This window comes from Strigops habroptila, chromosome Z, assembly GCF_004027225.2.
Source record: "Strigops habroptila isolate Jane chromosome Z, bStrHab1.2.pri, whole genome shotgun sequence".
NCBI classification, from domain to species: domain Eukaryota; kingdom Metazoa; phylum Chordata; class Aves; order Psittaciformes; family Psittacidae; genus Strigops; species Strigops habroptila.
Genome location: NC_044302.2, coordinates 988147 through 1014970, shown reverse-complemented (window position 1 = coordinate 1014970; position 26824 = coordinate 988147). Strand labels below are relative to the sequence as shown.

Sequence of the window (26824 nt, the reverse complement as noted above, 5' to 3'; positions counted from 1 at the left end):
CCACGTACTAAAGGTTGAGAAGCTCTACAGTGTCTAGTAAATAATATAAGCAGCTGTATAGCATCTAGTAAATGTGATGTATAACTTTCTGGCCAAAATTAAGGTAAAGAAATGACACCACTGCGTGTTTGTGACAGGAATTTTTATTGTACTTGTTTGTTAATTGAGAAAGAGGAACAGATTAGCTCAATTGATTATGATCACATTGTGCTCTTGCTTAGGATAAGCTAGCAAATCCAGTGTTCCCAATACTAATTCGATGTTTTTATCTCTTAAACTAACACCTCAAAACAGAATAAATGCGTATTCTTCTTTTCATGTTTTAGTAGCCCAACTACTTTGCTTTATTATTTAATCCATGTCATCGGATGTATCCCCAAAGGAGTGAGGCTCTGGGAATTCATAGCATGAGAAAAAAAAAAAAAGCACAAAACCAACAAAACTTCTTTATAATTTAACAGTCTAATAAAACAAGACCTATCAATATATTAAGAAATAAATCCAGTTACAAATGCATGTATATAGAAGGAACTTCTGTGGATGTCAGAACAGAAAATGATCAGCTATTTACAAGATACACAGCAGGATGGTATGGTAGCCAGGACCGACCATTCAGAAACCAAATGTGTTCTCTCCACTGTAGGCAACATACAAGAATCCATCCTCATCCTTTTCCTTCTCATAAAGTTGTCCCATAGTTAAGCTTGAAGTGGAAAAAAAGAGAAATGGTTTGCTTGGATCATGACAGTTGCAAATGGTAGCAGTTAGAACCTCACAAAAACGAGGATTAATAAAAGCTAAAACTTCTGAATCTGTCTGTAAATTGAAATACAAAAATGGGGATATATGAAAGCAGTTGACTCCTGAGTTAGGAAAATGGTCCTGGGCTCTCTGCAGTGTCTAGGGTTTTGTTCTTTGCAAATGCATATGTCAGAATACTTCCTTATTTTACTGAAAATTAGTCACCAAAGGTATTTCAGGTTCTGAATCACCCATTATTGATGCTGTGACTAATACCAGGCTCAACAGCCTCATTGCACCTTCCTTGAATGCAGCTGCCTTAACATTGTGCATCTTGTGTGAGCAACCTCATTTCTCCCTCCACCTGGTGTAGTCGTGAACGTTCAGCTTGTCTCAGTTCTACCAACCTTGTGCTTTTTGGACTGTTTCTTTGAGCTCTGGGTTATTCTGCGGAGCAAAAGCTTTGTTTTCTCTATTGTTAAAAAGTGATGACTTCAAGCAGTGCCAGTACCAAAATGCGTGGGCAGTAAATGAAAAGTTATGCAGGAACTAGTGCTTTTTCCGGAGATAAGGTTCTGAACATCTGATCAAATGAAAATGTTTGTAACTGAACAAGCATGTGTCCCTTCACAGTGTAAGCAGCAGTGGTCTTTAGGGCAATGTCTGTGTTTCGAAAACAAATGGAAACCCAAGCACGCACTTGGCCGGTACAACTGCTCCAACCATCTGCCTGCAGATGGAACGGGCAGGTGATGCTGGGCAGCTGCACAAGTGACACCTCCTCAGCTCACCTTTCCCAGACTGCCCAAGACTGAGAAAAGGGTCGTGAACTGAAAGATGCAGACTGAGTGATGGGGAAATGAGCACGGCTTTTACCCGAGAGAGGGGCTGGGAGGAGCTGCAGCAGTATTTGTAATGAAGGGAACTGGTGAGCACTAGATAAACTTCTGGATGACGAGAAAATATCACGAGTTTAGTGTTCTATGTAATGAACTCAGCCTACAAGATGAGCAGAGCTGTTAACAGATCGGATTTTTGATTTATCTGTTAACAAGTTACCATTTTTGCATTAATATTCAAGATTCAATGCCCTGTTTTTCCAGCAGACGTGACATCCCATCGTGAACGTGAGATGAGACAATGTGTCCTTCCTTTTTCTTTGCTGTTCCTAGCAGTTCTGCAGCACTGTTAAGATGATGACATTCCTAATACTCTCAGAAGAAAGCAAGCAGGAAAAGATGATTCTCACAGGTCCCTATTGCTATCACAAAGTAAATAAAGATATTGCTAACAGTCCGGACAGGTTACCTGGAGGAACTGTTCCTGTTACACAGGTAAGGGTTAATAAGAGTAATATTACACCTCAACCATGTAACATCATGACATACTATTTCCTCAAATACTACTACTGTCTCGTTTATGAAGCAGCTGTAGTAGCTGCTTCTGCTATATTCTGTATGTAGCAGACAACAATGAAACTTATTCCTATCTAAAAGCAGTGTGAAAAACCCTTCTATAGTTATTTTGTGCTTATAGAAGAAAATAAGTAACAGCATAATTTCTTTGTGACCTGACAGGATAATGTTTCTTCAGTAAAAATAGTGTTTGCCTTCGAGTTTTTAACCTGCAACTTTCTGTTACACTGAGAAGGATTTTGGTTTTTTGCATTGATCATGTCAATGTTCTTGCACTGAAAGATATCATCATAACTCCAGAGCTCACCCTCTTGCCACAGAAGTAAATCATAAATAGATTTTTTCAGTCACCTTTCCTTTCAGCCTACCTCAAGAAATAAGATGTTTATCAAACTCATGACAAAAAAACCCAACCCTATCACAGTGAGACTAAGACGTAACCAAACCCCTCCTAAAATCATCAGATAAGCCTCAAAGAGGGGAGTTTCTGTCCTTCTGGTACACACAGGCTTGCAGACATCGTTCTGAATACCAAGTGAATAGCTTCTCACCTGGATTGTGGGACAGTCTTGTCTACAAAGAGGAATATTGCTTTCTCAGACGGCAGTTGAATCCTCTTCCTGATGATCCACATGAACTGGGCCACGGTGATGTCAGATGGAACTAAGTACTTCCTCTTGTCAATGTCAACAATCTGAGATCCTGAGACCTTTTCCACTATGACCTGTAAAGTGCAGGTGTGAAGGTCAGGCTTTTCAGGGTTGCTATAACTAGACAGCTTTCAGAAACCACTTCCTGGTGCAGGCTTACAACAGTGAGCAGAGGGGAGGAACAACAGTTTCTTGACCACAGCCAAATGAGAGGTAAGACTAGTTCAGCACTGTAAAACCTGATCTTAAACTGCACTGAAACCTGTATTCATATAGAATCATAGAATCATAGAATCGTAAGGGTTGGAAAGGACCTTAAGATCATCTAGTTCCAACCCCCCTGCCATGGGCAGGGACACCTTGCCCTAAACCACGTGGTTCAAGGCTCTGTCCAACCTGGCCTTGAACACCGCCAGGGATGGAGCATCCACAACCTCCCTGGGCAACCCATTCCAGTGCTTCACCACCCTCACTGTAAAGAACTTCTTCCTTATATCTAGTCTAAACTTCCCCTGTTTAAGTTTGAACCCATTACCCCTTGTCCTACCACTACAGTCCCTAAGGAAGAGTCCCTCCCCAGCATCCTTGTAGACCCCCTTCAGATACTGGAAGGCTGCTATGAGGTCTCCATGCAGCCTTCTCTTCTCCAGGCTGAACAGCCCCAACTCTCTCAGCCTGTCTTCATACGGGAGGTGCTCCAGCCCTCTTATCATCCTCGTGGCCCTCCTCTGGACTCGCTCCAACAGCTCCATGTCCTTTTTATGTTGAGGACACCAGAACTGTATGCAGTACTCCAAGTGAGGTCTCACAAGAGCAGAGTAGAGGGGCAGGATCACCTCCTTCGACCTGCTGGCCACGCTTCTTTTGATGCAGCCCAGGATACGGTTGGTTTCTGGGCTGCAAGCGCACACTGCAGCCGGCTCATGTTAAGCTTCTCGTCAACCAACACCCCCAAGTCCTTCTCTGCAGGGCTGCTCTGAATCTCTTCTCTGCCCAGCCTGTAGCAGTGCCTGGGATTGCCCCAACCCAGGTGTAGGACCTTGCACTTGGCTTGGTTAAACTTCATAAGGTTGGCATCGGCCCACCTCACAAGCGTGTCAAGGTCCCTCTGGATGGCATCCCTTCCCTCCAGCGTATCAACCGAACCACACAGCTTCGTGTCATCGGCAAACTTGCTGAGGGCGCACTCAATCCCACTGTCCATGTCGCCGACAAAGATGTTGAACAGGACCGGACCCAACACCGATCCCTGAGGGACACCACTCGTTACAGGTTTCCAACTGGCTCAGAACTTTCTCTGCCTTTTGAGAGTCATGGGGTGAAAAGATGCAATATGCCTAAAAGAAATCTGTGACAGGAAGTCATACACATCTTTTAACCTTTTGTACACGGATGAGATGAAATTACTGTGATGTGGACTCCAAGTTGAGAATGAGCCAGCAGCGTGCCCTGGCAGCAAAGAAGGCTGATGGTATCATGGGCTGCAAGTATTGCCAGCAGGCCCAGGTAGGTGATCCTTCCCCTGGACTGGCACTGGTGAAGCCACACCTATGTGCTGTGTCCAGTTCTGGGCTCCTCAGTACAGGAGAGACATGGACATACTGGAGAGAGTCCAACAAAGAGCCTCCAAGCTGTTTAAGGGATTGGAGCATCTCTCATGAGAGGAAAGGCTGAGAGCTGGGAGTGTTCAGCCTGGAGAAGAGAACGCTCAGGGGAATCTTACCAGTGTTTATAAATACCTGAAGGGAGAGCCTAAAGAAAATGGAGCCAGGCGGCTTTCCGTGGTACCCAGTGATGGGACAGGAGGTGATGGGCACAAACTGAAGCACAGGAGGTTCCCTCTGAACATCAGGAAACACTTCTTACTGTGTGGGTGACGGAGCACGGGCAGAGGCTGCCCAGGGAAGTTCTGGAGTCTCCCAGCTTGGAGATGCTCCAGGGACACTGTCCTGGGCAGCTGGGAGTAGGTGGCCCTGCTGGAGCAGGGGGTTGGACCAGATGAACCTCCAGAAGTCCCTTCCCACCACAACCCTTCTGCGATTCTGTGATTTATTCATACCAGGACACTAATGTCCTATTGTGTTTAAATATGGGTAATTTTCAGTGTGTTTTAAAAAGTTCCCCATGTGCATTAGCCAAAAATAGTGTATTCTGTGACAAAAGGTTGGGTCAGGAGTAGGAGAGGAATTGGCATCTCCTGAGGTGTTTGAAGCATGGCAGCTTGAGAACTTGAAGTTTAAGAGTGGCTTGTCTGCACTACTTCACTTTAACTGGTGATTGAGGGAAGGAGTCCAGGACTTCTGTCTTCTCACTTACTCTAGGTGATAGTAAAAAACTGAAGAATCATTTAACCATATTCCTTCTTGCCCCACTCAGCTGTAAAGGAGTCATGAAAAATTTAACCAGGGTGCAGCTCTGGCACCTGATCAATGGCAGGTGATCTGAGGAAGTGCATTCCCTTTGTACAGATGCTGCTTGCTTTGTTTTGTCACTGTCACAATGTAAAAAGAAGGTAGAATAGAACAGACTAGTTCAACAGCAATCATCTGGTCTAACTGCCTGACCAATTCAGGGCCGACCAAAAATTAAAGCACGTTACTCAGGGCATTGTCCAACTGCCTCTTCAACACTGACAGGCCTGGGGCATCAACCACCTCTAGAAAGTCTGTTGCACTGTTTGACCATCCTCACAGTAAGGAAATGCTTTCTAATGTCAAGTCTCAACCTCCTCTGATGCAGCTTTGAATCATTCCCATGTGCCCTGTCCCTGGATCCCAACACTGCCCCCCGCCTCCATGTCCCCTCCTCGGGAAGCTGAAGAGAGCAATGAGGTAACCCTGAGCCTCCTTCTCTCCAACCCAGACAAACCCAGAGTCCTCACCTGCGACTCACAGGACATGACCATCATTGCTTGCAATCTTGTTACATGCAGTTCCAAGTTGCGACAAGCATGGCCTATCTTTGTTTAAACTGTCATGGGGCTAAATAAAATCCCACAATACAAAGAAACACAGGTCTAATATACACACCTCTCCCACCCTTCCAGCTTAACCGTCTTCTTTAAACAATGCCCGAAGCTGCCCCTAACAGATGACACAACCAACTGCCTGCGTGTAGCATACAGCAAAAGGAAAAAAACCCAAAGAGAAAGAAATATTAGAAATAAATTTCAGTAACACTGAAACTACAAAATCAAAATTTAGGTAAATGGGAGAGAGAAGCACCAGCCTAGTCTAGTATTAGATCTGCCATTTCATCTGTCGTGCACAAACGAGATATGCCGGAATGGCTTTCAGGCTTCCATCTAGAGCATTACAGTATTCATTAGTACTTTTACATCAGAAACTGCCTTGCTAAATAGAGGCACAGGCATCCTTTAGGGAGCTCGGTGCAGAGCTGACGAAGCCACCTTGTATCTGAATAGTCAAACTCTGATACTGCAGTGTGAGTTGCGGTATAATGCAAGGTTCTAGTTGGCCACAGACCACATGTTCATTTTTCACAGTGCTTTGCAGTACTGCTTTTGATTTACATCCATGTCCTCTGCATTTCTGTAACTAATCCAGCAGTGACTATTGACAGCCCACAGCTAGCCACCAAGCACTTCAACAAGGCCTCGAGGAGGAGAAGTGAAGCGTGGCTGCAGCACGCTGGAACAGCAGCGGGCCTGCCACGCTGCCAGCTGAGCCCCCCACCAAACCCCCAGAAAGGTGCTGTGACGTGAGGCTGTGTGTGCCTCTGCTGTACCAGACTTACAGTGCTAATCCAGCAGTGTATGCAGCTCATGTTAATTACAGCTTCAGCTGATTGGCTAAAGTTACGGGACAGCAGTGAAGCCATACCAGTAAGGTGCAGGTTTTAGCCCTGTATGAATGACAGCCAGATTGGGTATGTAGGCTGTAAGGAAAAAAAAATGAAGTAAATAATTAGGAAAAGAAAAAACAACCCACAAGCTTTGCTTGTGCTGCTCGGCCACCTCAGGAACTGGGATATTCTCTGGCTATACCACAGTGTTTGGCAGAAGCCAGCAGGAAGGGACCGAAGCAGAGATGCCTGGATAAGATGATGTTTGCAGCATCAACAGGCTTTTGTCTGCAAGTCTGAAAAAAACACTGCCTGTGCTAATCACTGTTTCAGGATGTCCGTAGACTCAGGTCTGCGATAACTGAGTTACCACTGGAAACCAGATTTTTTTAAATTTATTTTCACATGTGTTATTCTGAATATAACTGCACTCTAAGGCATATTGTTCATTCCACTGTGTTACTGTTGTCAAGGTAGGACTCACTGATGCTCTTCTCTACTTTGTATTATGCTGGACTGACATTAGTATCTTACTTCGTGTTAGGAAATCAGAAATTGACTACAGGAAGGACACATGGCCACAAACAAACCAAAGAGAAAGCAACAGGTACAGGAAGAAGAATTAAGTATTACTTGTGGAAAGGACCTGGTGCTTATTGCTCCACACAGGCTAGTTCTTGAAGGAAAAATTACGGTTTTTGAGGAAATAAGGCTTACAAGAGGTTCCACTGTCTCCATTCCTTAGCTTTGCATTCCCCATTGCTACAACATCCTGGTAGTGCCCAAGCAAATATACAAAATACGCTATCCTATGATGTGGAGAGGGCTTCCCTTAAAATTTCTTCAGATCTGCCTACAGAAGCAGGAGCTGCCCCCTGCAATTCAGTATGAGGGAACTGTAAAGTGGTCCAAGAACAGCCTGAAAGGCATACTGAAGCCTTAACAACTGATACTTTTGTATTTTTAAGATTACAATAACGCACTTGGCATTTTAGCTTCATAACGCAGAAACTGTTATAAATGGAAGTCAACGCTGTTGGTGAACTGCTTCCAGTAAAACTTACAGATACCACTAACCCTTAGACCACGTGACTCCCCAGGCAAATTTAAGATTTCAGTGCTTAGCAAGCATGAATTTCTTTCACCTCCCATTTTATTCCTATACGGTCCACCCTCAGACAGACTCAGGCTGTTCTTAATAGGTTTGAATCACTGAAATATCTCTAAATCCACGTAGACAGATACAGCAGCTGAGAACTGAAACCACTTTGACCTCTATGTAAGCTATAACCTGGAAAGCAGGAAACATTCAGTAACTCTGAAAAACACTTCTGACTATTAAATGCCAAAAATATACTTGTAACTATTTTGTGAAAGGTACATGGCTCAACTGGAATCGTACTGGCCCAGCCAAAGCATCACACTGCAATTTGAGATTTAATTCCTGTATCCAGGCACACCTTGCTGTCCATTCCTGATACAGCATCATGTAATTCTGACTCATACTGTGAGTTTCAATGTCTCTTTATCCCCTACGGTCATGAGGAATATTCTTGAAATGGACGTGATGGGGTAGCTAGCCAAGCAGAGAACAGCAAGGATCAGCTCAGCCTGCCAGACTGCAGCTGGAGAACGTGCTGTGACTAGGTGCAGCTCAGCACCAGGGAAAGTCAATGGGATTAGAGGTTCTCCTCTGGGCTGCACTGCCTGATGGATGCTATTTACCAAAAGGTCAGTCAGAAGTGGCACCAACTGGCCCGTGGTCAGATTAGATGTGGGAAATTTTACTCCCAAGCAGGTGGACGTGTTGCTAACTGTAACAAAGATGTGAAGTGTGGTCATTTCACTGAACCACGATAAAAGGAATTATGGTGTGAAGAGGAAAGGTCGTTTACTATTTAGCAGGTAGGGAGGTATTAATGCAAAAAGGAGGGATCACCACTTGCACTGGCTCTTCAAACAACAGGGTATAGGTATGAATACATGAGGAAAAATCACCTTCTTCATAAAGCCAGGATGGAAGATTGTCAAAGTTTAAAGAACTTACTGCTCTTGGGATTGGGCACAGAATTAATCCTCAGGACACTGAAGGTATTTGCTGGGATATAATTGCCATTAGACAAAATCAGGACACTGATAAACCATAAACATGCCTTGAAAAATGTTTAGAAAGTCATGCACTCTTGCACCAGGGCAGAGGAAGGGTTAGGGTTAGTCAGATGTGTTTGGGGCCTCTTTAAAACACCTAAGGGCACACAAGGGAAGATGCATTTCCTTAGTAGGATCTGATCAAATGAGGGCGGGATGGGACCAGCTCTGCCTCCCAGCAGTCCGATGCAGCTGGCTCGGTTACTCACCGGCACACGGTCAGGGTATTTGGCTCGGATTTTTGCCGACTCGACACATCTGTGCTCTGTGGACAAAACTCGCCGTTAGTCAGTGCACGGTAACGGCACCGCCGTGCCCCGGGCCCGCAGGGACGGCAGCCCACGAGCCGCGGAGGGGGGCTCCGGCTGCTCGGGAGGCGTCCCCCGGGCACCGCGGCGGGGGACGCGGCGGCTGTCCGTGCACAGACAGGCCGGCCCGCGGGGCCAACCGGGGCACGCAGCGACACGGGAGGCGGCGAGCAGCGCCCGGCCCCGGCCCAGCCTTACCCAGCGCGTGGTCCTCCTTGAACATCCACTTCATGGTGCGGCGGCGGGACGCGGAGCCGGCAGCGGGGCCCGTGTGCGGGCGGCGGGGCTCGGGCCGGGCCTGGCGCTGTCACGGTGCCTGTCACAACAACAACACCGCGGCTCGGCGGGCGGGACTTCCGGCTCGCCGGTTCCCTAGCAACCGCCCGGGCGCAGCGCTTCCGGCGGGCGGGGCCGTGGCGGGCGGGCCGCCGCCTGCCGGGTGCGAGGCCGCTCGGCCCCGCCCGGGCTGCTCGAGGCGCCGCCGCCGCTGCCGGTCCCGGGCGCGCTCCCGCCGCAGCGCAGCCGTCTGCCGCGGAGTGCAGCGGAGCGCGCTGATTGGCTGGCGCGCCCGCTCCCCTCGGCGCCTGGGCTGCTGATAGGCGCGGCGCCCCGTCAGTCCGGGCCCCGCCGTTGCCACGGTGAGGGCGCGGGGCGATGGCGGCCGTGGAGCTGTTCTCGCACCCCGCGCTGCACACGCGGTACCGCGCCGGGCTCTGCTCCGCCGCCGCGCTGGCGCTGCTGCTCGTCACGCTGCTCACCTACGTGCCGCCGCTGCTCGTGGCCTACCGCAGCCACGGTGAGCGCCACCGCACCGCGCGCGGCCCGGAGCGGCCCGGCCCGGGCGGCGCTGAGCCCTCGCGGTTCCTCTGCCCGCAGGTTTCTGGCTGAAGCAGAGCTCGTACCTGGAGCAGCCCACGGTGCGGTTCCGGTACGAGCTGCTCCTCGTGGCCACCACCGGGCCCAGCCCCGGCAGCTTCTTGGCGTGGAGCACGTTCCCAGCGTTCAACAGGCTGCAGGGGGAGCGGCTGCGGGTCCCGCTGCTGTCGGTAGGCCTGCCCGGGCGGGAGAGGGGCGCCGGGGACAGCAGGGCCGGGGCTGGTGCTGGTGGTGCTGTGAGCACGAGGCCTGTCCTGCTCTGCTGCCTTCCAGTAGCAGCAGCTTCGTGTGTCACTTTGTGCCTCACACCAAAACTCACTCGGGACAAGTGCTTTTTAACCAGTCCGGTTTTACTTCCTCTCAGTGTTGTAGAATCATTTAGGTTGGAAAAGACCCTTAAGATCATCAAGTCCAACCGTTAACCTAACAGTACCAACTCCACCACTAAACCATGTCCCTAAGCACTACTGGTGGTTTGCATGAACACATCAGTTCACTCGAATTTGTTGCTCCCTTGATCCTCCACATGGCTTGTCATGGTCTGAAGTTTGGGGGGGTTGCTCGGTAGCCCCTGGTTTTGAAAGCAGGTATGTGCTTTCTAAGCTGCGTGGCTTCTGCCCTGCTGCTATTCCTTCTGGGATTCAACAGTGGCAGTTATTTTTCTGCATTTCCTCTGTTATGGTCCTGTTATGCATCCAGATAGCTGAAGTGCTGGGCATTTGTGGCACAGAAGTGTGGCAAGCCATGGCTTATAACCAGGAATTGGCATGCAGAGGCCATTAAGAGGCAGACTGCAATGGCAAGAGGCAAAAGCCTGACCATCAGTCACACACTTGCACAGGATGTGACAGAAGATCCAGCAGTAAGGTGTGCTTTGTAGCATGCAGGGGAGATGGTTGGAATGGCATAGGGCAGAAGAGACCTTGAAGAGTCTGATATGCTTTCTGTCCCTGGGGGGCATATGAGATGTTGTATAACAGACAAAGCTGCAGCTTCTAGTCCTGTGTCTAATAAAGTCAAGCAGCTTTTTATTGCTTTGCTAACAGTGGTTTATCTGCTTCCTCAGTACGTGCATGCTGCAGTTGTGGAGATCCCCTGGGGTTTTACCTTTGGTTTTCTTTCTAAAAGAAGTTTCCATTTTCAAAAAAACAACTGAAAATCTTATTGGTTCTTCTAGACTAGAGAAGAAGACAAAAACCAAGATGGCAAAATGGATCAGTTGCATTTTAGATTGGAACTTCCGCTGCAACCTACAGAGCATGTAATTGGTGTTCAGCTGATTCTACTTTTTTCCTACCAGCTTTATGTGAGCATTTCTAATTTTATTTGTTGTGACATTTAGACCCAATGTAATATTCCAGCAGTGGTTATGCAAAGCATGAAAGAACCTTTCCGTATTTGAAATTACTATCTAAAAGTTTTATTCTAGTAACAAATATTTAATTTTCTCCTCCTCTGCTGGGTCATTCCAAGTCTAGCTCTGTTGCATCTTTTGATACGTTTTGTGTGTCTTGGTTTTGGTTTGGTTTCATTTTGGATTTTGGTGTGTGGTGTAGAAAACATTCTCAAACCTATGAGGCCCAGAGTAAAGGCCTGGCAGTCCTGAATTTGTGCTGGAGTTTCAGGTCAGTGATTAGTATCACAGACAGTTCCGATATTCACAGCACCTTTGTTTTACAGTAAATAAGAAAATTTTCCTTCAGACTGAGTGGTGATTGAGATAAGGGCGAAGGAACTTGTTTGGTCCTTCCTGCACAGCAGGAGTCCTTAGCTGGCTTTGACTGCTTGAGTATTTTAAAGTGTGTCTCCAATGAATGTGTTTAGTCATCTTGCTGCTTTTCACGTTATGGCAAATTGAATCTTTCTGTCATTAGCCACAGATTGCTGGACTTCACTGAATTTCCCATGGAACTGTTTGGTTTATAAAGTTAGTTAACTCACAAGTTAACACTACAAGTAAGGTAGTTCACTTTCAAAAAAACCCTGAAAAGTAATTAATATTTCTTATTTTGTGTTCCCTTGTTTAGACTAATGTGACAGTCTGAAACTGGGAGTCAAGAAAAAAATAAAATCCATGCAGAAATTATGTAGATACAAAGAATTAGAAAAGTGCGTTGTGTTCCCCACCCCCCCCTAAATTCTCTTCTCTCATGTTCACCATTTCAGAGGATGTCAACGCTTGTGATGCAGAGCATGGCTTTTCTTCAGTATTTTTCTCCTGTGCCAGGGTCTCAGCTCTATATGAATGGAGACCTGAAACTGAATCAGAGGCAATTACTTAACTGTTGTGGACTGGATACCAGATACAACGTGAGGAAACTTTTTTCCTTCTCCATCAATTCTCCCCTCTCTTTATCCTCCTAGTGCCGTAGGTGACACCCTAATTATTCATGCTCTTGCACAGAGTGGACCGCAGAACTTTGGAACTGGTGTTTTCTTGTTAGGCTGAAAGGTGGATCTAGTTAATCTGCCAAAATGTTCAGTATGTGCATTCCTTCAAGGGCATGGTTACTTGGCATAAAAAAACTTGGTAGAGTTACTTCCTTGAAGAGTGGACAAATAATGCAAGTATCTCTTTGTTGTAACAGGTGTCTGTGGTGAATGGCACAAGTCCCTTTGCGAGTGACTATGATCTAACAAACATCATTGCAGCATATTGGGATAGAAATGGTAAGCCTGAATGTACAGCTGTGAATTACAGGGCAGCAGTAGTTCTCATACTGGCAGCTGTTCTGTGAGGATTTGAGCTCTGTATTAAGACTGAAAAGCCCCTTAACCTGGGTGTTTCCTTTCCCCATTTTAGTTACAACAGTCTTTTCAGATCCCAACCCTCTCTGGATGGCTGGAAGAGCAACAGATACACCATTTATCATTAATGCAACTATTCATTACCCAGTGGAAGTTATATTATATCCTTTGAAAACTGCATAAAGTGTGACATAACAGGGTTGCATTATTTAGGCCTTCACATATAGGCCAGATGAAAACTCTTTTCTTCTAGACTTGTTGCTGAACCTCTTCTTTGTTATCTAAGCAAATGCTATACTTCTGGAGCTAACTGAATACCTACTTGCCCTTTCCTCCAGATGGTTCTCCTTGCATAACCACTTTTTGTCTTTCTCTGCTGGGAACCCACATTGCTTTTCAGCCTTTCTATACTGGCCTTTATGGCAGTTTCTTAGCCATTTACAGTGAATATCCTTAGGAAGTCTTGCTTTGCTGCTGCAGCACCTGCTGTGGCAATGTGTCGTAGATGCCACTAGCAAAGCACAATACTGTATTCTCTGACTTAAAGCAAATAATTAGAAATCTGAATTCAAGGTAAGCTCACCAAATCATAACCCCTGCAGTGGATGCGGCAAATCTGTTGCATGTGCAGACATACCTGATTTTTTTTCCCTATAAAATAATTCTTCATTCATTATGCTTTTTACTCATTTTCTCTGACAAGAACAAGCCTGTGTTTAAAAGAATTCGTATGGAGCACACTTGAGTACTATCAATAACTACTTTCTGGTGAGTCAGGGACAAAGTATGCACTTTGCAGAGTATTGATTTAAATGTCTTCTAGGATAGACATTCTCTGCAACTGTTGTTGCATACTATGGTAAAAAGCTTTGCGTTCGCCACATGAACTGATGTCTTAACAAGTTTTGTTAACAAGAAGTTTTGCCTTTCCACCTTGAAATTCCTTTGTTGAGTTATTGCAGTGGTAGTAGCAGAAGCTTCTTCTTGAACACTCCTTGACTTTCTTTAAATATCAGCCAGGATTTTGGGAAGTGATTAAATTTGCCTGGATCCAGTATGTCAGCATTCTCCTTATCTTCCTTTGGGTGTTTGGTAGGATTAAAATGTTTATATTCCAAAATCATGTGTTGACTACAACTTCAGTAACACCAGTTCTGCCAGAGTCTCCAGTACTGTCCTACAAACAGCACCAGTCCTGAGGAGATGCCTGAAAATACTTTAAAGAAATGCAGTTCAAAAAACAGATCCCTGACTTAATATGTTTTTTACTTAGGAAGATCAAACTTCGTAGGTATGTTCCAAGTATGTTCTGTTTGTGCTTTTTTCAAATACATGTTCATTCATCTGTTTCTCTGGGAACACTGCTTTGGGACTGAAAAGTTTTGTATTTTTGACAGAAGAAGAACCTAGTTATTTTTTTGCAACTGGAACACTTAAAAAAACAGTAGAAAGCAATGAGACTGCTTTTGCATGATCTTGATTTTGCTAAACCTTGAAGACTGAAAATAACATGCCAACAGTAACAACATAAGCTGTTTTTACTGTCTTGTAAATTAATTCACTGCTGAGGTAGAGTTCTGCCAAGAGCTATTTGTACATGCATTTATATGCACTATGAAAGGAAAAAATATAAGGAATGTGAAGAAGTGTATGGATGAGTTGCCATTGGAGTCACACTTCCATAACTGTGGCTATACATGCTCAGCAGTTTAGGTGTTAAGTTGGATAATGGATAAATTCGAGGTTGATGTGAGAAACTAGGTTGTGGGTGGTAATGTCTGCAAGGTTTGCCCAATCATGCTGTTGGCGTTATTACTGTAGCACTACACCATTAATGGTGAATTGGGAATAGTAAAACAGAGAAGCCTGATATTTGTTTAAAGAACACTAGCAACAACAACAAGAAAAACCTACCAGAGAAGCTTCAGAGTTCCGAAGCAAGTGAAAAATTACTTTCAGAACTTAAATGATAACTTAGAATAAATAAAAATTAAATCAATTATTATCACCTGGTGAGCACTGGTATGTCCTTCTTTCTTAGTGGGGGTGGTAAGGAAGATTATTTAGTTTTATTTTCTCTTTCTGAGCTTACTTTTTATTCTAGACAAGCTTAAAATGGAAACCAATGAAATTTCCGTTACGTTTTCAGTTTTGTAGTTCTAGCAAAGCCGTGTTATGGCAGGATAGAGTAAAAGAACTTTAGGTGCTAGTTAAATTCTGAGTGTCTTTGGTTCTCTTTAAGTCTTAAGACATGGTGCAGCTATGAAACGTGAAAGAGCAACGTGTACAGCAGTAGGCCACCTTTGGGCCGTTGTCCTCTGGGATTCAGCGTCCTGGCAGTTTAGAGAACTACCTACTCCAGAAATCTCCAGTCTACTCTGCGAAGTCTGTACCTGGCAGCTGAGGACTACTGGCAGTTGGCTTCATATCTGAGTGCACAGTCACAGCAACTGTCCACTGCTTTTCAGTGTTCTCAGCACCGCACAGGGTATCTCGTGCTGACATACATCTTGTCTGCTGTAGTCCCAGCTCTTCTTCCTTGCAGTGGTGATAGTGCGTGTGTGACTGCATGAGCTGTCAGTTCATTATGGTTCATAATGAGTTCATTATGGTAACGGTCGTATTTACCAAATATACTCACTTTTTCAGACAAGTGAGTTCCCTGAATGAACTTGGTGTGTGTCTGCACAAGCATTAGGGTGGGCATAAGCAAGGGATAGAAATCCCTGGAGAGACCATAGGCCCATTTCAGGGCTTTGAGCTGCTGGACTCTCACAAAAATGGAATGCCTAACAGTGTTCCAAGCTGAGCAGAAGCCTGTTTAAGGCAGCAGCTGGAACAGGAGAGAGGCTAATGCCGGAAAATAGCATTTCCGGCTAATAGCCGGAAAATAGTAAAACCAGGAGACCCCGTTGTCCCTATCTTGCTTTTCTCTCCTGTTATCTCCTTCCACATGAAGTTGTGGCAAATGATGCTGCCCAGAGCAACAGCTCAGTGAATGCATGTGAGAGGAAAAATGGTGGATAGATCTGGTTCAGAAAATAGAGAGATGAGTGTCTGCTGGTTAAAAGCCCCGTGCATAAATAAAACCGGTATGTGGGCAGGGAAGGGGCCTGATTGCGGAGGTTTTCAGGGGGCGATGCTTGGGTGAAGGAAACCGCCCCGTGAGTGGGGGCGGATTCAGGACGGTCCAGTTTTCCCCACAGGACGCGGCCGGGCCGCGGGCCGGCCTGAGGGGCGGCGGAGGCCTGTGGGAGCTGCAGCGGGACGGCTCCGGTGAGGCTGCGGGCACCGCGCAGCGCCCGGACCCAGCCCGGCCGCTGGCCGGAGGCTTCCCGCCGAGCCGGTGCCACTGCAGCGGGCGGTGCTGCGCGGGGCGGGGCGGGCCGGCGCTGCCAGGGCTGCGCCTCTGCCCGGGGATGCTCCGAGTGCGGGGCGGATCGGCTCCTCGCCGGGCTCCTCCCGCTGCCCCGGCGCCTCGGCCACGTCTGAAAGCGGCTCATTGTCTCCGCAGGCAGCTCGGGTCCGCGGCGGTGCCGGGAGGCGGCGGGAAGGTATGGGCAGGCCGGGGAGGGGGGGTTCATCGTCCCGCTCGTCGGGCCGGGCGATGACGGACCCATTTCTTTGGATGTCTAATGTCGGTGTTTATCAGCGCTTGCACTAGATTGAGGGGATGTTTTTAAGCCGTTCGCTGAGCGGGTGAAGCTGCCGTGATACCCGGTGCGGCGGGCCGGGCGTTGCGTGAGGCGCAGTCAGCTCTTGTCTGAGGTAAAGATGTTCAAAATGTTGGAAATCTGCCCTATTTTTTATTTTCTCCTCCCTCCCCCGTGGCTGGTTCGGGTTGAGGAGGTTTTCTGGCTGGGGTTAGATGGGGAAATCAGGTGCTTTAGGGAACATTCCCGGTCATTCGTGGGAATCCTGTCCCGTTTTCCCGCTGTGTCCAGCCTGTTTGTAGGTGAGGGGATACAACGGACAGAGAACTTCTTGTTCCGTTGTTGCAGCAGTTGCTGCGGTGAGGCACAGGGCGCACCTCAGCCCGTTCCTCCTCAGAGTGTGAGGTGCCGGCAAGGTCTCCGATGTGAACAGCACTCAGTCACTGCGAGTCTCTTTGTCCCGATTTTGCCGTCCTTAAAACCAGTAATAATTCCTAGCAAAAGCTGTAGCTGAGCAGACCTCGTTTCTTGAACACGGGTAATTGCAGTAGCTGAAAACACTTAATAATTCTCAGCTGCATTGCGTGGAGAAGTAGGTGTTTGAGGGAGGGCTGTGCCTTGACACTGCCATTTGTTCAGGCTGGGCAACTCGGTCTAACCTCAAATTAGATAGATACATATATATATATATATATATATAAAAAAGCCCAGTACCTTTTTGCTGGTCACATTATGAAATCTGTGGTATGTTTCATTGTGTTATCAAGTATTTAGGCCTGATGATTACCTGGAAGCAACTCTTCCAACCTTATTTTCCACTAGATTGTAAAAGGAAGTATGTTTTAAAATCTGAGTTAATACTATCAGCTGAAATGCTAATACAATGTTAGAATTCAAAATGACTGATGACAGTAAATTTGTTGTACTTCTTTCTATTACCATTTTGCTGTTGTATTAAAAAAAATAAGCAAGTTTATTAATATTTTTTCAACTATTTAGCAATGATCAGCTATTAAAAAAACTTTTAACTCTTTTTGAAGTACCAGTGGTTATAGAAGGCACTGACTGAAGTCTTCTTTCCTGATTCAAAGATCAATCTGCATATTGTTGGCTTTTGCCCTGTGAAGATGTGTCATTTCTAGCTGTGCAGGAACAGTGACAACTGACATTTTGTCAGCTAGGCAATTTATATCAAGAACTGCTAGAAATACTGCTGTGTGTTTTTCTCGGACCAGGTTTGTCACGTTCCTGTGTTTCACTTTTTTCAGCAGCACACTGTGTTTGTAATGTTAGCTCGTAGCAGCCAGTCTGGTGGTGGTTGCATTGGTGCAATGTCTTAGAGGTGAAGGATGTAGTGAGTAAATGTCTTCATGAGGTATAGTAGGCCTTTAGGTGGTCTTTGTGCTGTTTATCACACCATGCACGAACATTTTCCTATTAATTCTATAAAATGCATGATGCCATTTACTGTTACTGATTTTTCACAGTATTTTGCTGAATTATAAGTACATAAATGATACTTATATCCGGCTCATATGGTTGGTCTGAAAGTCGGCATTTAGTGTGTGACAAGCATACAGGACGAAATTGGTTTTGGCAAGCAAGAGGTTGAACACAGTACATCATTAGGTTGTCATTTTTCAGTGGAAGAGATCAATCTGGGAAATGAGTGTGTGCATTTTTGCATTTTGTGGAAATTGAAGTATTTTCTGTATAATCTCTAAAGACTTTGGCGTTAAAGCGTTGCATAAACTGTTTTAAATGAAAGTGTGCTGGAAATTCTCTCAGACACAAAATGGCCAGAGAAGACTTTGACAAAGGCGGCTAAGATTCAGTTGCTCAGAAGTCATTTTAGGGGACAAGATACTTGTAATTCTTCTCTCAGTTGTTTTGCTTTCTTCCAGCCAGATTTTTCAGTCTTCCAGCAACAGACCCAGACCCATTTGTTCCAAGGGAGTCTTTCATCCCAGTCTTTTGTCCCAGGCTCAAAAGCAAGCCCGTGTTTCTCTACAGCTCTCATGTGGGGCACTCTGTTGCTGTCTTTCTATAGTTTTAGTATCTCAGAGAAAAATGAGCAGTGTAATAGGAGGGTCTTTTTTTTAGCTATAATTTTTGTTAATTTAGTAGGTCTCTTCAGGTTGATTTCTGTACTGAAATGAAGTTCACTGAGCAACTGTGCTCCTTTCAGTGCTGACCTGCAAAGGTTTGATTACTCACTTCCAACATTACTTGTCTTATGTGGCAAAAGAGTAAAAACGAAAGCAAGAGCTAAACAATCATCCACTGCACAATTTAGTTATTTCCTGCTCCATTCGTTTCTACCATTCTGGGTCTGAAAAGTGCTCTGTTTAGAAAACGAGCTTTCTGGGATCAGTACTACCACTCACTGTGTGTTTAGCCTGCTTGGTAAAACTGGATAGCTTTCTGTAATGGATCTAGTCTCAGCAAGCAGTGGCAGATGCTAGTGGCCCTGCAGCTCAGCATTCTGCCAGAGCCAGTTTAAGTGATGAAGAAAATCATTGCTCTGTTGGCGAGTTTGTATAATTAATTTCCTTTGCACGATATATAAGAATAGTTATTCTGGGAGAGAGCCAGGGTTCATCTAGTTCAGGATCTTGTTTCCATTAGTAGCCATTAGTGGACAAGGCCAGTGACAGAGCTTGACTCAGGACTGTCAGCTAAACCATACATGCAGATGCTTTTCAGATCACATTTTGAACATTTGCATAGACTTGTGAAGAGATGATTTTGCCTAAAGATTTTGTTAGAATGAGATTTTCGGTTATTTTGCTGTTTGCCAGAGCTCTCCCTGCAGAAATAGTATCACACACACACACACACACACACACACACACACACACACACAAAAGTAATACTAGTGTCAAAGAGGAGGAGTAGCACTGTAGCTGTTATTAAAATCGTTTATGCTTAGCAGTATACATTAAGTACAAAAGCAGGTATTGTGGTACTACCAAGTATTGCAATACTTCAGGTGTTTCAAGTGAGAGATGCGGAAGGCGTTGGGAGTGCTCTATGCTGCAACTTGATGTCCCTCACAGTCTGTTTCTCTGCCTCTTGTAGCTCCCTCGCCACCTCTGGTCAGTCTGATTTCAGGAGTCAACGAGGAGGTAGGTGCTTGCTGGAGGGTTCTGTCACGGAGGTGGCAGTCTGGGCACTCATGCTGGATGTCTGGCTTCCCTGGTGCTGCTCCCTTTCAGCAGGCCTGCTTGACTCAGGCAGGGGCAGCACAAGGAAGCTCTGCTGTGAAGCAGAGAAGGAAGAAGAGGAGCAGGAACAAGCCCCTTTTTAGCTCCCTTGATCTCCAGGTCGTGCCGCTGAGCTGTCGGAGGAGGAGGAGGGCACTGGCAGAGAGCGAGGCGAGGCAATGCAAAGCAAGGTCCAGACTAGTAACTAGAGAAGTTTTGGCATGTTGCCTTTTTGTGCGAAAAAACTTGCCTCGCAGCACCCTCTGGCGAGCCCTGCGATGGAGTAAATAGAGGATCAGAAGCAGCCTGTGTTGTAAGGTGCTTTCCCTCACAGTTAGAATCACGGAATCGTTTAGGTCGGAGAAGACCATCGAGTCACCAAGTCCAACATTGCTTGGCAGTTAACCCAGCACTGCCAAGGCGATGATATAATGTAATCTGTTCAGTAGATTTATAAATATATATATATACATATTCAGCAACTTCATGAGAAGGCAGTTCTTTAGGGTGTTCAAGAGCTGCCTTCTCTAGTTGTGGGTTATAAAGCTGCACATTAAAGGGGCGCGAGTTTAACATGGGCTGAAAGCACCTTATCTGCAGAATGCAACTGCAGATGGTAAGAGGGTATTTACTTGCAAACAGAATTATAGTGCCCAATGTGACAAATGCAGAAATAAGAGGTACCGTTTACAGAGAAAAAACAGTGAACTGGATGTGTGTTTTGCCTCATGCACTGGAAACTGCCCCAGAGAATATTCTTACAGATGGTGCATTTTGTTGTGCAGTTACTCATTTCTGTGTGGTGACTACATGCATGCATATTCCTTAGAAATATCACAACTTACCTGAAAGGGTAGAAGATGAATCTTAAATACTGAAAATGAGAACCTACTTAGTGCTTTACTTTGATATCACAGTTTTTCTTGCAGTTTATATCATACTAAAGAGTAGGGAAATACTTTGGCTGCAGTCATTTTGCATATTATTTGTACTGCTTACGGTGGGCAGACTAGTTCAGACACAAATTATGGACTAATACTCATGTTAGCTGTGTTTTTGTTGGCACAGTACTGTCTACAACAGTACTTGGGTGGGAATCAGTGAGGAGAGGTCGGAGAGGCAGTCAACACAGATTTGAATTTAAAAAAACAGCTTTTTCATAGAATCATAGATTCATAGAATAATTAGGGTTGGAAAGGACCTTAAGATCATCTAGTTCCAACCCCCCTGCCATGGGCAGGGACACGTCGCACTGAACCATGTCACCCAAGACTTTTGTTTCACATCTACGTGTTTTTATTCCTCACTCCCTCATCCCCTGCTAGTAAGGTATAAAGAGCAGTTAGTGTTTTATTTCTGCTGTGGTCTTGATTAGAATGGAGCAGCAGTTCTGTGTAGTTAGAGCAGAAACACATTATTTCTTTAGAAAGTATCGTTGGGTCTCTAAAAGCCATGTAATCAGTTAGACTGTGAGGACCTGCAGGATGCAGTCAGTGCAGAAAATGCCTGACTTTTGCAGAGACTTGAGGTAGTTCTGGCTGTCTCTTTTCCAGGTGTAGGATCCGTTTCAGGAAAACTTGAACTAGCAAAAGCTTGTGTTCTTTCCTTGCCTCTGTTTGTCAAAGTGTCAGTGCTGGCTACTGGGTTGCTGATAGCTCCCACTGCATTGAGAAACTCGTAGATGCTTCTGGTGGCATAATATCCAAAATTCAGTATTTGAACAAGGCAGATTTTACCTGTGAAGAATTAAACTGGATTAATTCAGCCATGCTGAATTAAACTGGATGTTTATCTACCTGTTCTTCTGCCCAACAATAGCAGGCAGTGGATTGCTAGGGAAAATGTTAAATAATACAGGAAACATGTTTTCTGCTAGTAGACCTCCCAGATGCAGGCAGACACCTCCAGCCGTCTACAGTTGAGGGAGTTGCTAAGCCACCACCTGGAGCCTTGTCTTTGCTTTCACAGCTTTGGGGAGGCTCTCTTCCATTAATTACTTTCAGTCGATACAATAATTTGTTGAACTCTTGTATACTCTTGCTGCCACAGCATTTTGAGGTAGAGTTTCACATTTTTTATAGTGGAGTGTACAAAAAGCTTTTGTCATGAGTGATCATGTAATTCAATTCTCCCAATTTTCCTGTTTTGAGCAGTTGTGAGAAAGCGTTTTTACAGATACTCTATCCAGGCCAGTTGTGACTTGCCTGTTCAGGAAGCATCTCTTCCAGGCTGAGGAACTTCAGTATTCCTTTTATTGAAGTCATTGACTGTCACTGTGATTAATCTTCATACTTTACTGCATTCTGCTATATTGTCTTGAAGGATTATCATGGGCAAATTAGCATGCAAAATATGATGTTCTAAAAACAGTCATTGGCCCCGTATAGAGTCAAGACTTGCTGGGATCTCAGTCAGGAGATCTTGGCGTCAGGCCAAGGGCCCAATAGTTCCATAGTTAACATTTCATGGTTTAGGGCAGTGCCAGGGTATTAGACTACACCTGTCATTCTTTAGTGCCCTTTAGAGTACAGCTATCGTATTGACTGTGCAGCAAAATACAAAAGCCAACTCGCAGTGTATTTGGTCCACAGACACCCTGCCCCCCCATCCCACTGCCAAAAATTGGCAGCATATGTGTTTGCAGCCCAGACATTAATACCAGCGCAGAGAGACTGGGCTACTTTTTCCATACTTGTCTGCCTGGATGTATTAGTAGCATTTCAGTGAATACAGTGACATCTGGGTCTTGTAAAAAGGTCTGGTCTTTTTGTGGCTTTAAATTTGCTTATGAACCTGGCCCTGAAAAAATAAGGTTATATAAGAGCACTCTGTTACGTTTTGTCCCATTTTGCTATTTAAAAACCAAGGCTGTTGAAGTGAGAACAATCAGGTTACTGTGTGGAGGAGCTGGTGCAGGACGGCCGGGTGAGCGGACAGTGGGGTGGATTGCAGCCTGGCTGATGTGTAGACATGGTGCTTAGGGACATGGTTTAGTGCTGGGTTAACAGTTGGACTTGATCTTAAAAGCTTTTTCAAACCTAAATGGCTGTGTCTTACACGTGAAACATAGTACTTTGGGAGAAAAGTGTCTGCAAGCAAGCTAATACCTTACTCATTTGCCATACTCTCCATATGAGACACTGCGTGATACCAAAGGTGGATGTTTTTATTGACTCCTTTTTCCTACTCACCTCATATTTCTGCTGTTTTTCTTGGCTTATGAATAAAAGTTTAGTAGCGAAATTGTGTTAATTTAAGGTAGAGTGCATTTCTTTATATCGTGAAGAAGGATTTACGCAGTGGAAGGAGCCAAATCTGCCCATTTCTACGATCTCTTTCAATTGACCATTTATTTCAATTTTTGGTACTAATTAATAGTCTTTTTCATGTTTCCTTGGGCTAGCACTAAGAACTTAATGTATGTATTATGTCAAATCAGTGTGTATCTATATTCACTACTTTGCATTATTTACTCTCAAGAATCCAGAGTGTGTTGATACATGTTGATGTCTTCATTGTAACAATAAAAAAATTGTCTAAATGCAGCTAGATAGCAAATGCTTATATGTAAAACTCTTGAGATGATCTGCATGCACAAGGATTCTTATCTTCCTAATACCATGCCTGCTGACACACAGTGACTGCTTACAAGCGGAATCTGTGAAAGTGAGAGCACAAAGGGGTAGGTGCCAAAAACCTCCAGCACAAGATCATGAGGAATGTGTGTAGCTTGAACTTTGACTTCCAGGTAAACCAGAAGTCCACTTGTGGGCAACATGCCTAAAACTTTCCAGGAGTTCCATGCCGATTAATTGTAACTCACAGATGGATAATTCCTTAAATGCAAACTCAGGGTATTCAGTCATGGGGTATCTGCACTCCGGTCCAAAGACACGTCAGCTGCTTTTTTATTACTTCAGTAGTCACAGTTACTGCCTTTCCTGTCTACTCCTGTGAAGGGATAGAAGCCCTTGCAGGCAGAAATGGAAATACAGTGGAATGATTCAGAAAGGTTTTTTTCCCCCTCAGCAATGTTTGCCAGAATTCAAGTTGAGGGCTTTGTGTATTCTGTACATTTTTACTTTTCCAGCAGTTTTGCTGCATCAACTCAAGGTTTCCTTCAGCATCAGGCACATGCTCCAAATGGATTCCTGCTGTGATCTTGCTGTCACACGTTACTTGCTTGCAGCTTCTGATCCCTGTCACCTGCAAATGATCATCTCCCAGTGCCACTGATTGAGGAAGTAAAGAGTGCCAAATACATAAGTGCATATTTGAAGGAAGGTTTTACGAATGCAAGAGCTTGTATTGTGTAAGTTGTATCATTATTGTGCCATAGGAGCAATGGTTCACATTCATTTTCCTTTTCTTTTTCAGCTTTTTTAATTGCTTTTCCTCGGTGAGAATGGCAAGGATTCGGATTCCTAGCGCAATCGTTATAATTTTTGTTGCTGTTCAGACTGGATTCTTACTCTTCATGTATGCCCGGTATAGTAACTTCATGACTCAGCCTGAGGAGAAACCATCTCAAGTCCACATCCTCATTCTCTCTTCCTGGAGGTCGGGATCTTCTTTTGTTGGTCAGCTTTTCAGCCAGCACCCCAGTGTCTTCTACCTGATGGAGCCTGCATGGCACGTGTGGGTTACAATGTACCAGAACAGTGCCAAGGTCTTGCACATGGCAGTGCGGGACCTTGTCAGGTCGGTCTTTCTGTGTGACATGTCTGTGTTTGATGCTTACATGCCTTGGAAAAGAAACTTATCCGATCTTTTCCAATGGGCAGTGAGTCGAGCTCTCTGTTCAGCTCCTGCCTGTGACTCTTTTCAGCGTACTGACATAACCAGTGAAATGGCATGCAAGACTCTTTGTGGACGGTACCCATTCAGCAAGGTGGAGGAAGCCTGTAAAACCTACAGCCATATTGTCATCAAGGAGGTTCGATTCTTTGACTTGAAGGTCCTCTATCCCCTTCTCACTGATCCATCCCTGAATCTCAAAATCATTCACTTGGTCCGTGACCCCAGGGCAGTCGTCAAGTCACGGGAACAATCGGTCAAAGCATTAGCCCGTGACAATGGGATTGTTTTGAGCACCAATGGCACCAAAGTGGAAGACAGCAAATACAAAGTAATGCAAGAGATTTGTAGAAGTCATGTTCAGATTTATGAAACAGCTACTCTAAAACCACCCCATTTCCTTAAAGATCGCTATTTAATGATCCGTTTTGAAGATCTGGTAAGAGATCCGTTATCAGAAATCTCAGAAATGTATAAATTTGCTGATCTTAGTTTGACCCCCATGCTCAAAAGCTGGATCTATAATATCACACATGGAGAGGGACCAGGGAAGAAAAAAGAAGCCTTCAAAATCACATCTCGAGATGCAGTTAGTGTTTCACAGGCCTGGAGAAATGATCTTTCCTTCCAGAAAATTAAGAAAATACAGGAAATTTGCAGAGGTGCTATAAACATCCTTGGCTATCAACTGGTGGATTCAGAAAAAGAGCAGAGAGATCTGTCATTAGACTTAGTGCTGCCAAGAAGACAGAATCAATTCAGTTGGTCATCATTTAATCCAGAGCACTGAGACATGATTTCTGAGATTGGGGTTGGGGGTGGTGTGTAGATGGTTGCATATTTGTCTACTGTGCAGCATAGAGGTTATTTGAAAATCCTTGGCTCATGAGTTTAACTATCTTCCCGTCTGCTGTTTTTCCATAATGGAAGGAGGGTTTTTTTCTGAGTTTCTTACACTGAAAAAAAAAAACCAAACAAAAAGGCATGAGAAATACTGCGGATACTTGTCAGATTGCACATTTACAGCTGAGCTGTGCTGTTCTTAGCATTGTTTTTAAAATATAATTTAAGTTCATTCTATTAAAAGATGAATTATCAAAGATGTCTTTGTTCACTGATAATAGTTCATTTCTGTTTTCATGCTTTAAATATTTAAGAATTTCAGTTCTTAATGTGTATAAATAGAACAAAGTAGGAATTAAATTCCTTCTGTTTCTTCTAGAATCATTCGACTCTCTTCCTTTGCTTTGAAGTTGTTGTGCACAACTTTTCAGACTTCTCTTGACGTTTTAAATTTTAACATAATTTTAATATTTTAATTATTAAAGTTCTTCACAAAACAGGCAGCAGTTCTGTTGTAAAAGGCTTATGCAGGAACTTCATTTATTGATAGATTTCTTAGTGCTTTCCCTGGAGAGCAAAGTTTGCACTGAGATAGTTAATGGTGATGTTGGCATGGAATGCAAAAAGCAAAAAAGATGGAGAAACTTTGAGTGGAATCACTGTGGAAGTAGCTTGTTAATGCTGCCCCACTCATGCATTCTAATGCTGTGACACGGAGTAGGCTCACACTTGCTCCTGCAGTGTGATTCATACCATTACCCTCTCTTTAGAACTACAAGTTGTTCTTAATGAAGATCACTGAGAATTTTAAGGTGCCCTGGAAATCTTCATGTTAATTATACTGCTGTATGAAAGCAATCCAAACAGCTGTGGTAGAGAGACAGATGCTTGTGTATGGGGACTTCGTGTGGTTTTAACTTTTTTTAGTCCAGCATATCTCAGGATGGACAGTACATGTTTGATTGAGATCAGATAATGCTCTTAAGGCTACTTGATGAGTGTTGTGCTGTAGCTCATTTACAGTGTGCACAAAAGCTCTCAGTGCCACCACTGTGATCTGCTGAAGGAGGTGGATGCTCTTAGCGTTGCAAGGTAGGCCCATCAGTGCTGTGTCTTCCTGGCGGCATTCCTGTTGCTTCTGGAGATTTTTCCTAAGTGTTCCCAGAGGTACCATGGGGCCCGCAGAGCCATATTTTTGTCTTGTTGACTTTTTCAGGGACTACAAGGTTGTGCTGGCATCTCTGGTGCGTTCTTCAGTTCTTAGGGGGCCATTTGCTTACTCAGGTTACCTGGGGCTTCTTCCCTGTGTCAGGGAATCTGTAATTTTGTGGTGGGAAGGGTATCCCGCTGTTGTCTGTAGCATAAGAGGTCTCTTGGGCTCCCCAGTGCAAGAGAGGCATGAACAGGCTGGAGAGAGTCCAGTGAAGGGCCACTGAGGTGATGAAGGGATGAAGCATCTCTCGTATGACAGAAGCCTGAGAGCGCTGGGGCTGTTGAGCTGGAGAGGAGGTGGCTCGGGCTGGGGGCAGCGAGAACATCCTGCCCATGTGTGTGAGCACCTGAGCCGGGCCCTGCCGCGGTGCTGTGGTGGCAGCGCGGGGCAGGCAGTGCTCTGGGCATGGCAGCGGATGGTGG

At 45.0% G+C, this 26824-nt stretch overlaps 3 protein-coding genes across 9 annotated transcripts; 2 read left to right on the top strand and 1 right to left on the bottom strand.

Moving 5' to 3' along the window:
• Window positions 1–127: 127 nt before the first annotated feature.
• GABARAPL2 (GABA type A receptor associated protein like 2) lies at window positions 128–9609 on the bottom strand. Of its 2 annotated transcripts, XM_030471136.1 has the most exons (5): window positions 9352–9432; window positions 9265–9313; window positions 8968–9023; window positions 2708–2880; window positions 128–703 (listed from the first exon to the last, which is right to left on the bottom strand). In XM_030471136.1, exons 2-5 carry the CDS (start codon window positions 9296–9298, stop codon window positions 613–615), a joined length of 354 nt encoding a protein of 117 aa, XP_030326996.1. In that variant the 5' UTR covers window positions 9299–9313; window positions 9352–9432; the 3' UTR covers window positions 128–612. The 2 variants fall into 2 exon arrangements, with proteins under 2 accessions (XP_030326996.1, XP_030326995.1); XM_030471135.1 differs by having other exon boundaries at window positions 9265–9609.
• Window positions 9461–14698, top strand: TMEM231 (transmembrane protein 231). Its single transcript, XM_030471131.1, has 7 exons — window positions 9461–9862; window positions 9943–10112; window positions 11120–11248; window positions 12109–12252; window positions 12531–12612; window positions 12746–12851; window positions 13700–14698. Exons 1-7 carry the CDS (start codon window positions 9721–9723, stop codon window positions 13887–13889), a joined length of 963 nt encoding a protein of 320 aa, XP_030326991.1. The 5' UTR covers window positions 9461–9720; the 3' UTR covers window positions 13890–14698.
• A 960-nt stretch (window positions 14699–15658) lies between these two features.
• Window positions 15659–25570, top strand: LOC115601304 (carbohydrate sulfotransferase 5-like). 6 transcript variants are annotated; one of them, XM_030471127.1, is made up of 4 exons: window positions 16096–16244; window positions 16343–16458; window positions 19425–19471; window positions 23927–25570. In XM_030471127.1, exon 4 carries the CDS (start codon window positions 23955–23957, stop codon window positions 25134–25136), a length of 1182 nt encoding a protein of 393 aa, XP_030326987.1. In that variant the 5' UTR covers window positions 16096–16244; window positions 16343–16458; window positions 19425–19471; window positions 23927–23954; the 3' UTR covers window positions 25137–25570. The 6 variants fall into 6 exon arrangements, with proteins under 6 accessions (XP_030326989.1, XP_030326987.1, XP_030326984.1 ...); XM_030471124.1 differs by lacking the exon at window positions 16343–16458; XM_030471128.1 differs by lacking the exon at window positions 19425–19471.
• Window positions 25571–26824: the final 1254 nt, after the last annotated feature.

Coding starts and splice junctions, on each gene's coding strand:
- GABARAPL2 (XM_030471135.1), bottom strand. CDS start 9,298: ATGAAGTGGATGTTCAAGGAGGACCACGCGCTGG. Junction 2,881..8,967: donor AATACCCTGACCGTGTGCCG/GTGAGTAACCGA, acceptor TGCACTTTACAG/GTCATAGTGGAAAAGGTCTC. Junction 704..2,707: donor AAGACTGTCCCACAATCCAG/GTGAGAAGCTAT, acceptor TTCCACTTCAAG/CTTAACTATGGGACAACTTT.
- TMEM231 (XM_030471131.1), top strand. CDS start 9,721: ATGGCGGCCGTGGAGCTGTTCTCGCACCCCGCGCTGCACACGCGGTAC. Junction 12,613..12,745: donor AGCATATTGGGATAGAAATG/GTAAGCCTGAAT, acceptor TCCCCATTTTAG/TTACAACAGTCTTTTCAGAT. Junction 12,852..13,699: donor TACCCAGTGGAAGTTATATT/ATATCCTTTGAA, acceptor GACTTTCTTTAA/ATATCAGCCAGGATTTTGGG.
- LOC115601304 (XM_030471129.1), top strand. CDS start 23,955: ATGGCAAGGATTCGGATTCCTAGCGCAATCGTTATAATTTTTGTTGCT.